Below are 13,163 nucleotides of genomic sequence, written 5' to 3'. Positions count from 1 at the left end.
TAATAATGGAGAGAAAGGGAAGAAAGAAAACAGGAAATGAAAGGAAAGCCAAGAAGCTGAACATCGGGATCGGAAGAAGTAATATTGAGGTGTTTCAGAGCTTGTGCACCTAAGCAAAGTTTGTACAAATAAGATAATCTAGAAAAATACACGATGCTGAATTCAATGATTGACGATGAACCCTTAGGTTAAAGAGACCAGCTAAGTAATACATAGTATGTTAACTTAGTATGAATTCAACAAAAAACAAACAAACAGTTTCAACTTCCGCTTAAACGAATTCAAAGATCAAGATTTTTTTTTTATATATATCACAGCTTAAAGAATTCCACAATCTAGTGCCAGTGTATATAAATGAATTTCGAGCCAATAAAGTTCTCAGAAGGGGTAAATAAAAGTCATTAGATCGCCTGGTGGGATAATTATGAAAAGATTGATTTCGTGGAAACATTGAAATAAAAATGCTGGGAAGGTCATTTGTGTTGTAATTAAACATGATAATTCTTCGTAAATGACAGAGGCGTACGGTAGGGGTATCAGCATCATCCCAATCTCTCTTTCACTCTCTCTCTCTCTCTCTCTCTATATATATATATATATATATATGTGTGTGTGTGTATAATATATATACATATAGCCAAATAAAATAAGGACAAAGTATGTTTGTGTATATGTGTGTGTGTGTGTGTTTGTGCATTGCACAGGCATACAAATTTTTAGTAAGGTTAAATTACTTGTGCAGTTCGTGTTTTTTTTTTTTTATGCTGCAGGGAACTCGACGGGAACGACTTCGATTATGTTCCAAACGCCACTCAGCATGCAGATAGATTGCCAAGAATTTATTCCCTGTGAGTAAGATATTGGTGAAAAAAGAACATCTGCCCTATTGTCGGAGATGAAATAAAATGAAACGGAATGGATGGAATTAAGTGTTTCAGTTGTCGGTAATACCCTGAACACGCATGTTTTTGGAAGTTCACATGAGGAAGTGACTTGAGATTTGGTTAAAAAAAAAAGTTAATTTTCAGAGTTCCGTATGTACTCCTGGAATTACCTTTTTTTCATCGTTAGTTTGATATTTGTAAATTCAGCTTCTTTGTAACATTGAATTAAGCACGTACCCCCCCACACACACACACACACACACACACAGCCACATTATGCAAAAATAAGTGGTGGTTTTTTTTCGGTCATCTCAAAGCTGTCCTAAACCCTAACATGTTAATATTATCTTCGCCCATTATTTGTGTGTGTGTGTGTGTGTGTGTGTATGTGTGTGTGTGTGTGTGTGTGTGTGTGTTCGTGTTCGGGTCGTAAATGCATAAATATCACAAGGGCCTATTAACATAGGAAACATGATTTCATATTAAAAACGAGGATGCAAGTTCCATTAAGTGTATTAAAAAATTATAATCAAACTTAAATGTCATTATTATTTACCACTACAATGTAAAGGGAGAAAACAAAAAAAAAATGTTGACAATATCCAACAATCCAACATACCATTTTTAGAAAAAAAAAAAAACGAAGGCACGTGGCTTCCCATACAAGTTATTCGTATACTACTTTAATGAGCTAAAGGCACAGTGGGTCTACAGCAGGTTGCAATGTATTTTATTACATGGAACGACAGTTAAAAAAAAAAAAAATGAAGGATGAATATCAAACAAAACTTGACATTTTCCCAAGTACGACATGACTTTGACTTTGAAGCAAATCAAGGAAAAAAATATATATCATGATTATTATCCGCACTCTATCAAACAATTTCTATATAGTATTGGTGGAGATGACAATTGGGCTTTTAACGTTTTTTCGAGATACCAAGAAAACACTTATGAAATAGTAAAGAGCAAAACCATTCTAAGAGGAAGTCAAAGTTTATTAATGAAAATCAGGTTTGGAATGACTAAAACATTCAAAACAAAGTAAAATCAAAGCGATCTTGAAAAAAAAAGTATGGGTCCTTTACTTTATTAGGATCCCTCCGTTTTGGATATCTTCGCAATTTCAAAACCAATTTTCATCAAAATAACTTCGAATTCCTCGCGGAATTTCATGTTGTTTCATATTTCATAAGAGATATCTCATTACCTATAGAAACATGATTTTAGCCCTCAACCAAATCCATATGATCCCTTGAAGCATAATCCTATTTTTCATTCATTGCCCTTTATACACTCTTCACTTTACACTCCTATATTAAATTTGAAAGGAAACTACGGACATTATGTTATTTTTATCATATTTTATTCTGTCACACTTTTTTTTTTTGTAGAATTGCGTTAATCCTTAAACATTATCTTAAGACTATTTTTATAGACCTTTTTTTTTCCAACACCCTTTACATATTCGTCATTTTCAAATCCTATATTACGTCAGAAAGAATAATGCTACTGTTCTGCATGTTGGCATTAGTCATGGATGACATAAATTGATAACACCTGTGCCCAGACAAAGACTTAACACAGGTCTAATAATAACATTATTTTTATTGCTATTGAGGTTTACATTTTATTTTTCGTCTCATCTTGAAGTTTGTTATAGCATGGAACGACAGGGAAAAACCTTTAAAACATGAATATCAAATACAAGTTGACATTTTCTAAGGTACAAAATGATTTTGACATTTAACCAAATGAAGAGCTTGCAACCAAAGGGCGCTAAATCTGTTGAAAATGATGGATTTAGCGCCTTTTGGAAGCAAGCTCTTCAAATAAAGAAAAGAAATCATATCATGATTATTACCAGCACTGTCTCGAGAGGAAAGAATATAGTAATGAAATACGTTTAAAGCACTGGAGTTTGTATTTCTGGTACGTCTGGTTAGGACTTTGGGGGCGTGCGTGACCCCATGGGGGGGGGGGGTGGGATGGGGGGGGGGTCACGGGTCGCACCTGGTTACATTCTCGCTCGGGTAGAAGGAGCGAGGAGTGGTGAGCTGAAACTCGTCGGGGGAAGACGTGCCCGCGGTGTCTCCCCGTGGTTTTTGTAGTGTACTGTACACTAAAGTCTTGTAACGCTGTGTGTACTGGGCATTCGTGCGGCGATACAGTGGTGCATCGTGTCAGGCGACCGGTCCTGACGGGTGGCCGGATTGGCGAGTACGGTAATAAAGTTCCTCTTCGTACTCACTTCGATTGTCAACTCGGTGAATGATGCTGTCTCGGCGTGATGATGCGATATAATGTGATCGTTGTGAGTCTGAGTGAGGCGTCTCCGAACTTACCAAAAAAGATTCTACACAATAACTGGAGAAATTACAATATGTCTGCCATTACAATAATTAATGTGACCGAGCGTTAGAAAACCAGACAAATCATCCCCCCTGATTTTACGTTAGGACAGAAAAAAGTGAAACAAGTTAACCTAGTCAATCGTAGGTTTTTTATTTCTAAAGTAACAATTATCTTTCATCACCAGTCAGAGTTGGGGATCATGGAACTATGAACATTGCGTTATTTTTATTTTATTTTTTTTTTTACATTTTGTAGAATAGTGTTAACTCTTAAGCATATCTGAAAAACTCATTTTTCATATTTTAAAAAGAATCCTGTATACACTCTTCACTTTTCAACTCGTATAGTTTTGAAAGAATAATGCTACCTCTCTGCTGGCTGGCATAATTAGTCATGGATGAAATCTGTTGAAAGCACATGCTTAGCTTCTGACCAATCTAATAATCCCTTTATATTTGTTGCTGCTGGGGTTTACATTTTATTTTTTTTTTGTCTCATTCATTGCACAGAGCATCCCTTTGTAAGTTGAAGGGCTGTACACTACAATTCAGAGTGTCTTTTCTCGGCACACTCTTTTCTATAGGTTCTGTCAAAAAGAAAATAGTTTGGGAGAGTCAATGCGAATACAATTATACATCATAATATTTTTGGTATAATATCGGTCTGACATTGAACCAACGTCAGTCCAATGTCAGGCTTTCAGTGTTCGGCCAATGTTGGCCCGCTGGCCAAAATGACGTCGGAGCGATGTCATAATATGACATCGCTCCGACGTCATTTTGGCCAGCGGGCCAACATTGGCCCTTATTTCAAGCGTTGGGCCAGCATACACACTTTCAAGTTGGATTAACATTGGACAAATACAGTATTCAAAGTGGAAATATGGTTGGAATAATGTTGATTTGACATTGTGCCGTCATCCAGTGTTTGCGGGTTGGCGAAAATTACATCGGAGCGACGTAATGTTTTGAACGCTATGCCAACATACAAACTTTCAAGTTGGACTTACATTGGTCAAATGCAGGATTAAAGTGAAAATGTAGTCAATATGATGTTGATTTGACATTGTGCCAACGTCATTCCAACGTCAGACTTTCACTGTTGAACCAGTGGTGGAACGACGACCAAAATGAGGTTGAGCCAACGTCATATTCTGATGTTGCGCTAACATACACGCATGACGTTTTACCTGCATTACGCCAACGCAGCATTCAAAGTAGAAAATGGTCGGTATAATGTCGGTCTGACATTGAACCAACGTCAGTCCAACGTCAGGCTTTCACTGTTGGGCTAAGGTTGGCCCGATGGCCAAAATGTTGTCGGAGCGACGCCATATTTCGAACGTTGTGCCAACATTTATACTTTCAAGTTGGATTAACATTGGAAAAATGCAGTGAACAAAGTGGAAGCATGGTTGATATGATATTTATTTGACATTGTGCCAATGTTATTCCAATGTCACACTTTCAATGTTGGGCAGTGGTGGCCCGACGACAAAAATGACTTTGAGCCGAAGTCATAATTATTCTGACGTTGACGTCAACATACACCCATGACGTTGTACCAACATTAGACCAACGCAGCATTCAAAGTTGTAACATGGTTGGTATTTTGTCGGTCTGACATTGAACCAACGTCGTTCCAACGTCAGGCTTTCACTGTTGGGTCAATGTTGGGCCGATGGCCAAAATGACGTCGAAGTGACCTCATTTTTCGAACGTTGTGCCAACATACACACTCCCATTTTGGACTAATATTGGAGAAATGCAGTATTCAAAGTGAAAAAAAGGTTGATGTGATGTTGATTTGACATTTTACCAACGTCCGACATTCGTTGTTTGACCGGTGTTGCCCCGACAACAACATGACGTGAAACCAACGTCATATTCCGATGTTGTGTCCACATGCGCGCATGGCGTTTTACCAACATTGGGCCAACGCAGCATTCAAAGTGGTAACATGGTTGGTATAATGTCGGTCTGATATTGAACCAACGTCATTCCAACGTAAGGCTTTCATTGTTGGGCCAATGTTGGCCCGGTGGCCAAAATGACGTTAGCGCGACGTCGAATTTCTTAATGTCGTGCCAGCATACACACTCGCAAGTTGAATTAACATTGGAAAATGTGGAAGAAATAGTTGATATGATGTTGGTCTGATATTGTACCGATGTCAGTCCAACGTCAGACTTTCACTGCTGGGCCGATATTGGCCCAAAGGTTCATTCGAGTTTGAAAAAAATGGTTGATATAACAATGGTCTGTTATTGTTCCATAGTTATATAACCGTCAGGCTTTGCCTCTTAGGCCAATATTGGCCTAACCCAAGGCTGTGCCTGCCAACTGTATGTTTCACTGCAGCCGTGCGAACCATTGCCGACACTAGCAAAAGCAAAAGCAAAAGCAAGGCAATGGACTAATGTTGTTCCAACATAAGCACACCGACTGCGATCATGCCGACAAATCGCCAATGTTGGCCCAATGTAGGATAGCCAACCAATATCCATTTTGCATCAATGACAAAAGTGAAACGGGTGGTCCAACATTGTGCCGACGTTATCTTACCGGCTGTACGAAAACAAAAATTGCCACCGTTGGCCCAACGTAGGTTTGCCAAATAATTTCCACCTACCCCCGGGAACGAAAGAAAAACAAGTGCCCAACCTTGTACCAACGTTAGCTTACCGACTGCGACCGCGCCGACCATTGCCAACGTTGCCCCAACGTAGGATTACCAACCAATATCCATCTTGCATCACCGACAAGGTGAGGCGGTGGCCCAACGTTTCGCCAACGTTAGTTTACAAACTGCAACCGTACCGACCATCGCCATCGTTGGCCCAACGTAGGATACGCAACTATATCCACCGACCGCAAGTGGCGATCATAAAGACATTGACCCAACGTTGAGCCAACATCATCTCAAAGACCGCGACCATGGCGAACATTAAGACTTTGGCACGACATAGAGCCAACGTCATCTAGCCGGCGGCGACCGTGGCGACCATATTGCTGACGTTGGCCCAACGGAGAATTGTTATCTGGGTATTTGAAGCTTAGAAGTCTGCTGTTCTAAAATCTGTCATTCAATAACTGGATATTTCATGTTAGTATTGGTGACTCTTTTTTATTGGTTTCCTAGTGTATTGTCATGATGATAATCTTCAGTTGGATTTCTCGTAGGATCATCATGCTATTTGTCTGTATCGTTGGCTCATGTAGGAACCTGGATGGAAACGACATAACGTACCTTCTTCGAGGAACTTTTTCCAATCTAACGACACTCCGATACCTGTATCTCAGAAGCAATAGAATCATTTCGATTGAAGATGAGACTTTCCCCGCGGACATTTCAAACATGTGAGTCAATGCTGTCTCTTCTTTCAGGAATACTTTGCTGAGGTTATGCATGTATTTGTGGATAAACATGTATGTCTGCAATTGTTTCAGCTTAATGTAGTATTCTTATACAACTTCTATTTTCTGTTTCCGTAGTGTGAGTTCGAATCTAACAAACTTTTCCAATATAGAAAAAACAAAACATTTGCCACGAGAAAGGAAAATTATTTAAAAAAAAAGGTTTTCGTTGTCCAAAATAATCCATGTACCATAGCTATCATAGTTTCTTAATGCCATTAAAGTTGTTCTTAAGCTCCCATAATTCCACTTGAAGGGTTGATATCTTTTCCTTTAACAACAGATTTATATCAGAAAAAACAAACAAACATGTCCTGCTGCATCCTATCCCGTCCATGAATCCTCATCACTAATTTTTCGACAGCGATAATTTTAATTTGATTTATTAAAAAAAAAAAAAAGATATGTGGTCCTTGTCCTGTTTTCAGGTGTTTGCTGTAATAGACCATTTCGTATTGCTTGGCAGTTGATTTGTGCAGAGAAAGTTTTGTGTTTTTTTGTTTTTCGTCAATTGTAAATGTTCATCAATGTTCACCTTATTAACTATGTTATAGACTGTTGTATTTGTTTTGTTTTGTTGTTTCAGATATCTCAGCGGGAACAGGTTTCACTTTCTTCACGAGAATGTCTTTACAAATCTCTCTTCTCTCAGTTACCTTTCTTTGTCAACAAATGAAATAGATTTTCTTCCGAAAACTGCTTTCCATGGGTGCACTAGCCTGACAACATTGTAAGTGTTGAGTGATGTTGGATGAGGAAGTAAATGTTAAATTGTTTTCAAGAAAATTCACAAAGTGTGTTCCTTTCAATTAAAATCAAATTGTAAGTATAATGCAAAAATAATTTCAGCATTTTCAATCTTATTTGATAAAATAATGAACTATTCTAGATTGATGTTAAGAAAACGTTTTGCTGCCTATAAATAACTGTGCTTCACGAAAGTCACAAAATGTCAAACGCCCCTTTACCCACTTTAATTAGGTATAGATAAGATGGGTGATCCTAGGAAATCTTTTTTTTTTTCAAGAGAAATTTTCATTTATGTTACACTAGAGTTTATAGCACAAGTTTAACCATTTTTGATAGCAAGTTTTTTCCGAATTAGTATCCCTTCCATCGATGAAAAAGATTCCTTCAATAATGTCGACGTTATAAAGAAACGAAACAGTCGCTCTTCGTAAATATGTCTTTGTCCTTCATATGTTTTACACTTCCCTTTCTATTACTAAACTGTTTAGGATTCACTTCGCATTAATTCTTAAAGAAGCGCACAACAGTAGATTCTCTTTTTGAGAATAAGTAGCTGACAGGTATAAATCAAATCATTTAATAACGATGATAACATGCATGTGTTTATTGAGAGTATTTATAACAATTTCTTTATCTGATAGTCACAATCAAATTTAGAAATTATTGATCTCATGACAGGAATGCATCTGCTAAAGGCCCATAAGAGGCAGCAATGAAGTTGTTTTTGCTAATTGCCTTTTCGTGTATTTACAAATATATGCTGCTAACAAATAGCAGAGGGATCAAGTGCTGTGAAACTAATTATTTCCAATATTCTGTGAAAGAAAAATTTGTAAAAGAATTGAAAAAAAATGAAATGAAAAGAAAAGTCATAATTATATAAGCAAATCATGTATATTATGATAAGTGTTTGTAATTGGTTTTTTTATGCCAAAAATGTTTTTTTTTTTCTTCCAAGTACACTGTATTGCTTTTCGCACTTTTGGAATGTCATATAAAATGTTGAATTACCTAGGTAATGTAAATCCTATTTGGGTTAAACAAACCGTTTTCGGCAGTTTTCTTATTTGAAGACCTTTTTTTTTATAGAATAGTGCTCTTAAGAATGCCTTCCATTTTTTTTTTCAACACCTTTACAAACTCTTTATCTTGAACCCTTATAACTTTGTTTGTAAATTCCATGATGGAGGGTAAATTGTTGTGCTTTTGTTTCAAAGGATGCTTGATAACAACAGACTCGGACGGATCCTGAAGGTTCATTTCAAAGACTGCCCTCTGACCAGCCAGATTAATCTGAGAAATAACGAGATCGCGTATATCGAAGAGGAAACATTTTCAAATGTCACAGGAATATCCTCTGTCTATCTGGAACAAAATGAGCTCACAGATATCTCGTTTGTCAAGGGATTCCACAACAAGAAACTGACGTATCTGTAAGCTAATTGTTTATCCTGTTTTGATTGGTAGACATGTTTCAAAACTTCGTCACACTTCCAGCACATTTCAAAAGTAGACGATTTGAGTATTCAAAGGTGTAAGATAAGTTGTAGCAGTTACATGTATTAACAAACAATAAAAAAGGTGATTTTAAGAATAACCTACTTATAATTGCCAGTTTCTTCTCTTGATATTTCTTTTTTTTTTTGGTCTCTTACCTATATCTTGGTAGTAAGTAAAGTGGAACCAAGCGTGGTAAATTATTGTTCTTTAATATGTGAGAAGACATCAATAGTTTTAGTCCTAGGACTCGTTAGGACCGCCTTTATTAGTATTTCTTTTCTTGGAGAGTTGGGGAGAACCAATGTTTACTAAAATTATTGATTAAATATTGCATATCGGATCTCATTCCACCAAGACATAAACAAAAACAGTTTAGGATCTAAAGTTAGTGATTATGTCTTTTAAAATTGAGGTAAAAAATTAGTAAGCAATGTAAAATATATGAGCTTAAGATATTACAATGGAATGATTCCCAACCATTGTCGCTTTAAATAAAATGACACTAAGCAGATTTTGCGGACAGGATTTTGTGATTTGGAATTGATAGCAAGAATTTTAAAAGCTATAAATATACTATTATTTTTACATTTTCTTTTAGAATGTTAAATTCATCTTTCTACATCAATTCTTTAACAGGAATCTACAGTCTAATCGCATCACTTCCATCAAAGCGAGGACATTCTGGAACCTTCAAACAACCTATCTGTACAGTATACCTCTTTACAATAGTTGAAATTCAGATTCTAATTCACAGTATAACCATATTATTTTCTGTTTTAGCGCGATTTCCTGAAAAAGGGCTTTGAATATTAATGATAGATAGGGTAAAACATGTCATTATTGCAGGCAGTATATATAACATCCTGTGATTGAGAGAAAAAGTCTTTGACATTCAAATGTATATATATATATATATACATATATATATACATATGTATACATATATATATATATACATATACATATATACATATACATAATAAAGAGTTTGTTCGCAAAAAACGATAAGTCCATTTTTGAAGATTTTGAAGTACGGTCTCTGTCATAAAGTACAAAATAATACCTTTTAAATGATATATTGGTCACTACGTATAAAGGTATAATTTTGAAGTTATGGCCAAAAGAAGCAAACAATTTCTTATTATTCTCTTTATTTTTCTTGACCTTTAATCGCAAATATTTCCATTTGGCAAATATGGACTTATCGGTTTTTGCAAACAAACTCTTTAATGCATATATACATACATCATTTCTGAAACACTTGTTTCGAACATCATAGGATACACCTGACTAGCTTTTATCGAACGAATACAAATTATAAACATATTTTACTTGTACTTTTTTTCTTGCTTTTTCTTTTTGTTATGCCGCATTTGTCTGTCAGATCTTTCCATTCATAATGCCCTTACTAATCAGATTTTATAAACATCTTTTAGATACCAATCACGCTTATCTAATAGCATAAGAGATTCAAGATGAAATATGCTGCATTAATGCGAGTTAACAGAGCAAAACAATCTAACGATTCCGTTTCTTAACTCACGACACGCATCAGCTGTCAGATAAATATTACTAATTTGAACCCATGTGACTTCCGGCACAACTTGTTTAGAATGATTGTTTTACTTTTTCCCCTATTTCTTTTTTTTTTTAAAGCTACCTACAGAACAACAGAATCGACAGAATCGAAAAAGACGCTTTCAAGAATGTTCGTTGTTCATATTTGTAAGTTATGGATACTTACATAGATTTTCGTTAATATTTAATATATATATATATATATATATATATATATATATAGTATATATCTATACGTTATATATACATATGCATGATTACATATTTTTTATGCTTTCATATTCGTTGCATTTCTTTTATTTCACTACCAACTATTACAATTACAGCACATCATTGACAGATACATAGATATACAAAATAAGAACGCTTCGTTTCTCACTCGAGTCTAATCAAATATAACCATAATAGATGTGATTTGTAGACTTGTAATACACATAAATGATATATATATATATATATATATATATATATATATATTATATAAGCCTAAATGCTTTTTCTAAATATCATTTTGTCATCTAGTGTAAGGGTCCTTACATTTCAAATGATTTGTAAAAAAGTAATCGATATGGGCAATAAGGAAAAAAACAATACCGAAGAGGCAGAACTCTAAATAATAGAATTACAAATCTGCATTTACAAGTATTTACTTAATGTGTTTTCTCTCATTTCAGAAATCTACATGACAACAACATTCGTGTGATTGCAACTGAATCTTTTGTTGAAGTATCTGTGAGGTGATTTCTTTTTGTTGTTGTTGCTGTTGTTGCATTTTGTGCATAATAGCGTGTTCTTTTTTCCTCTTCTCACGTCTATGTTTTAGATTTTTTTTTTATTTCCTTGATATACCTATGTCCCAAGTCCATTCAGAGACAATTTTCTTGGAATGAATTAGAATATGAAATACCATAAATGTTTAGGGATTTTGTTTTTAATGAAAAAAATATATGTTTTCCATGTATACACACTGAAAAGGTAAAACAGTCACCAGAATGTTTATATCAAAGCAGATTGCTACGCAAGTGTTAATTCATATTATACTTGACAAATATCAATATTAGATAAAACATTAATAGCACAGATTGTTGAATCCTGTCAATAGTATACGGACAAAATAATAGAGATATATGATATAAATTGTAATCATAATGATAACTTGTTTAGATCAGATTGTTCAAGATAAATTTAACGGGACCTACAATGAAACAAGCCTGTTCGACCGTGGGCCCCGAATAATAATGTTTGACTATTAGTGTTTATGTAACGTTCGGCAATTAAATGGGCTTTTCTAACCATTGGCACTCATTAAATGTATATGTATATAAACAATTTTAATTATTTCATTGAGCTAAAGAAGTTCGCTAGTTAAAGTTGAAACCGAGGCTTTTAAACCTTTGGCAACACGGAAAATGTTTATGTTTCCTTATGTGCAGTGGTTACCTTGACTGTAGAAAAAAAAAAGAATATAACTATTATTATCATTTTTATTATACTGTGCAGTATCACATTCACTATCAACAACAACCTGCTAGAGAAGATTGAAACAAGAGCCTTCGTAGACGTGGAACTCCCCGAATTGTAAGTGGATATAACAATATGTAACTTTCAATAATGGTTGTACGTGAACATTTGAAATTCATCCCGAGTGAAATATACATTGCACTGTGTAAAATACACGTCTTTTTTTTTCATATACATCTGATGTAACAATAACAAATGCAAAATGTCATTTCTTGTTTTTGAAAGCAAAATAATATGAAATAATAAATTCAACCTTGGTTTCAGACTGAGTAATAATTAACATTAGTATGAAATTATCAAAAAGAATTGTTTTGAACTGAAACGTCAAAACCAAATTATTAGTTTCCTAAATCCTTGTTGGTTTTGTTTAATGTTAATGTTTGGTGTATTTTCCAATTTTCTTGATAATTTACCTTTCAATACACAACAGACCTTTGCCGTCAGTACGAAATGAAATAAATGTGTTACTACCAATAGTTACTTTTACAATTCTGATGCGTTTATTTTTATCCATCTGCTGAGAATAGAAACCTGGCTTACTTCTCTCTGACGTCACTTCCTACCCATGCCTTCTACGGACTGCGAGTATACGACAGTTTGTAAGTGCAAGAGGATAGATAAATGTGTTGTAAATCACTCTGCACATACAATGGACAAAATGTTCATGTTTTAAAACCGGAAGGAGTTAACAAGGACATACACATTCAGAGTCCGAGAACTTTGTAACTGTTAGTGGATTTATGTTAAGAAGAATAACGAAAGACGTTTAGGAAAACAAAAGTGTCTTGTCAAGCAATTCCATGTACATAAGGTGATGTATATGCTAAACATTTATTTGCCACAAGAACATGAGGACAACTTCTGACACGCGTCTATGTCATGAAGTTAAACTATCTGTAGGGGTAAAATTCCTTAGTCTGTCTCTACTTTATCTTTTAGGCGTTTGGAACGAAACGACATAGCATTCATTGGGAGGGAAGCCTTTTATGACGTACGGATCTCTAGACGTTTTCACTCTTCTACAAAACTGTAAGTTTTTAGAAAATGATGGATTTCATATAAGTATTTGATTTCCTGAAACAAAACCTTTATATTTAATTCTTATTATATAAAGAGTTTGTTCGTAAAAACCGATAAGTCCTTTTGAAGATTTTGAAGT

At 35.0% G+C, this 13,163-nt stretch overlaps 1 protein-coding gene and 1 long non-coding RNA gene across 2 annotated transcripts in view; both read left to right on the top strand.

The window, feature by feature from the left end:
* Positions 1-13,163, top strand: part of LOC140246863 (uncharacterized) — a 111,281-nt gene that overhangs the window by 43,490 nt on the left and 54,628 nt on the right. The window contains exons 11-13 of the mRNA XM_072326190.1: positions 6,461-6,598; positions 7,242-7,385; positions 8,623-8,838. Coding sequence (XP_072182291.1) covers positions 6,461-6,598; positions 7,242-7,385; positions 8,623-8,838 — 498 coding nt within the window. The remainder of the gene's footprint in view (positions 1-6,460; positions 6,599-7,241; positions 7,386-8,622; positions 8,839-13,163) is intronic.
* Positions 10,562-12,054, top strand: LOC140226382 (uncharacterized). The gene is made up of 3 exons (XR_011900943.1): positions 10,562-10,630; positions 11,158-11,220; positions 11,984-12,054. It is a non-coding gene; the product is annotated as an uncharacterized lncRNA (long non-coding RNA).

This window comes from Diadema setosum, chromosome 3, assembly GCF_964275005.1.
Source record: "Diadema setosum chromosome 3, eeDiaSeto1, whole genome shotgun sequence".
In the NCBI taxonomy this organism is placed as follows: domain Eukaryota; kingdom Metazoa; phylum Echinodermata; class Echinoidea; order Diadematoida; family Diadematidae; genus Diadema; species Diadema setosum.
The sequence above is the reverse complement of the archived record's forward strand: the minus strand, read 5'-3'. Positions and strand labels throughout refer to the sequence as shown.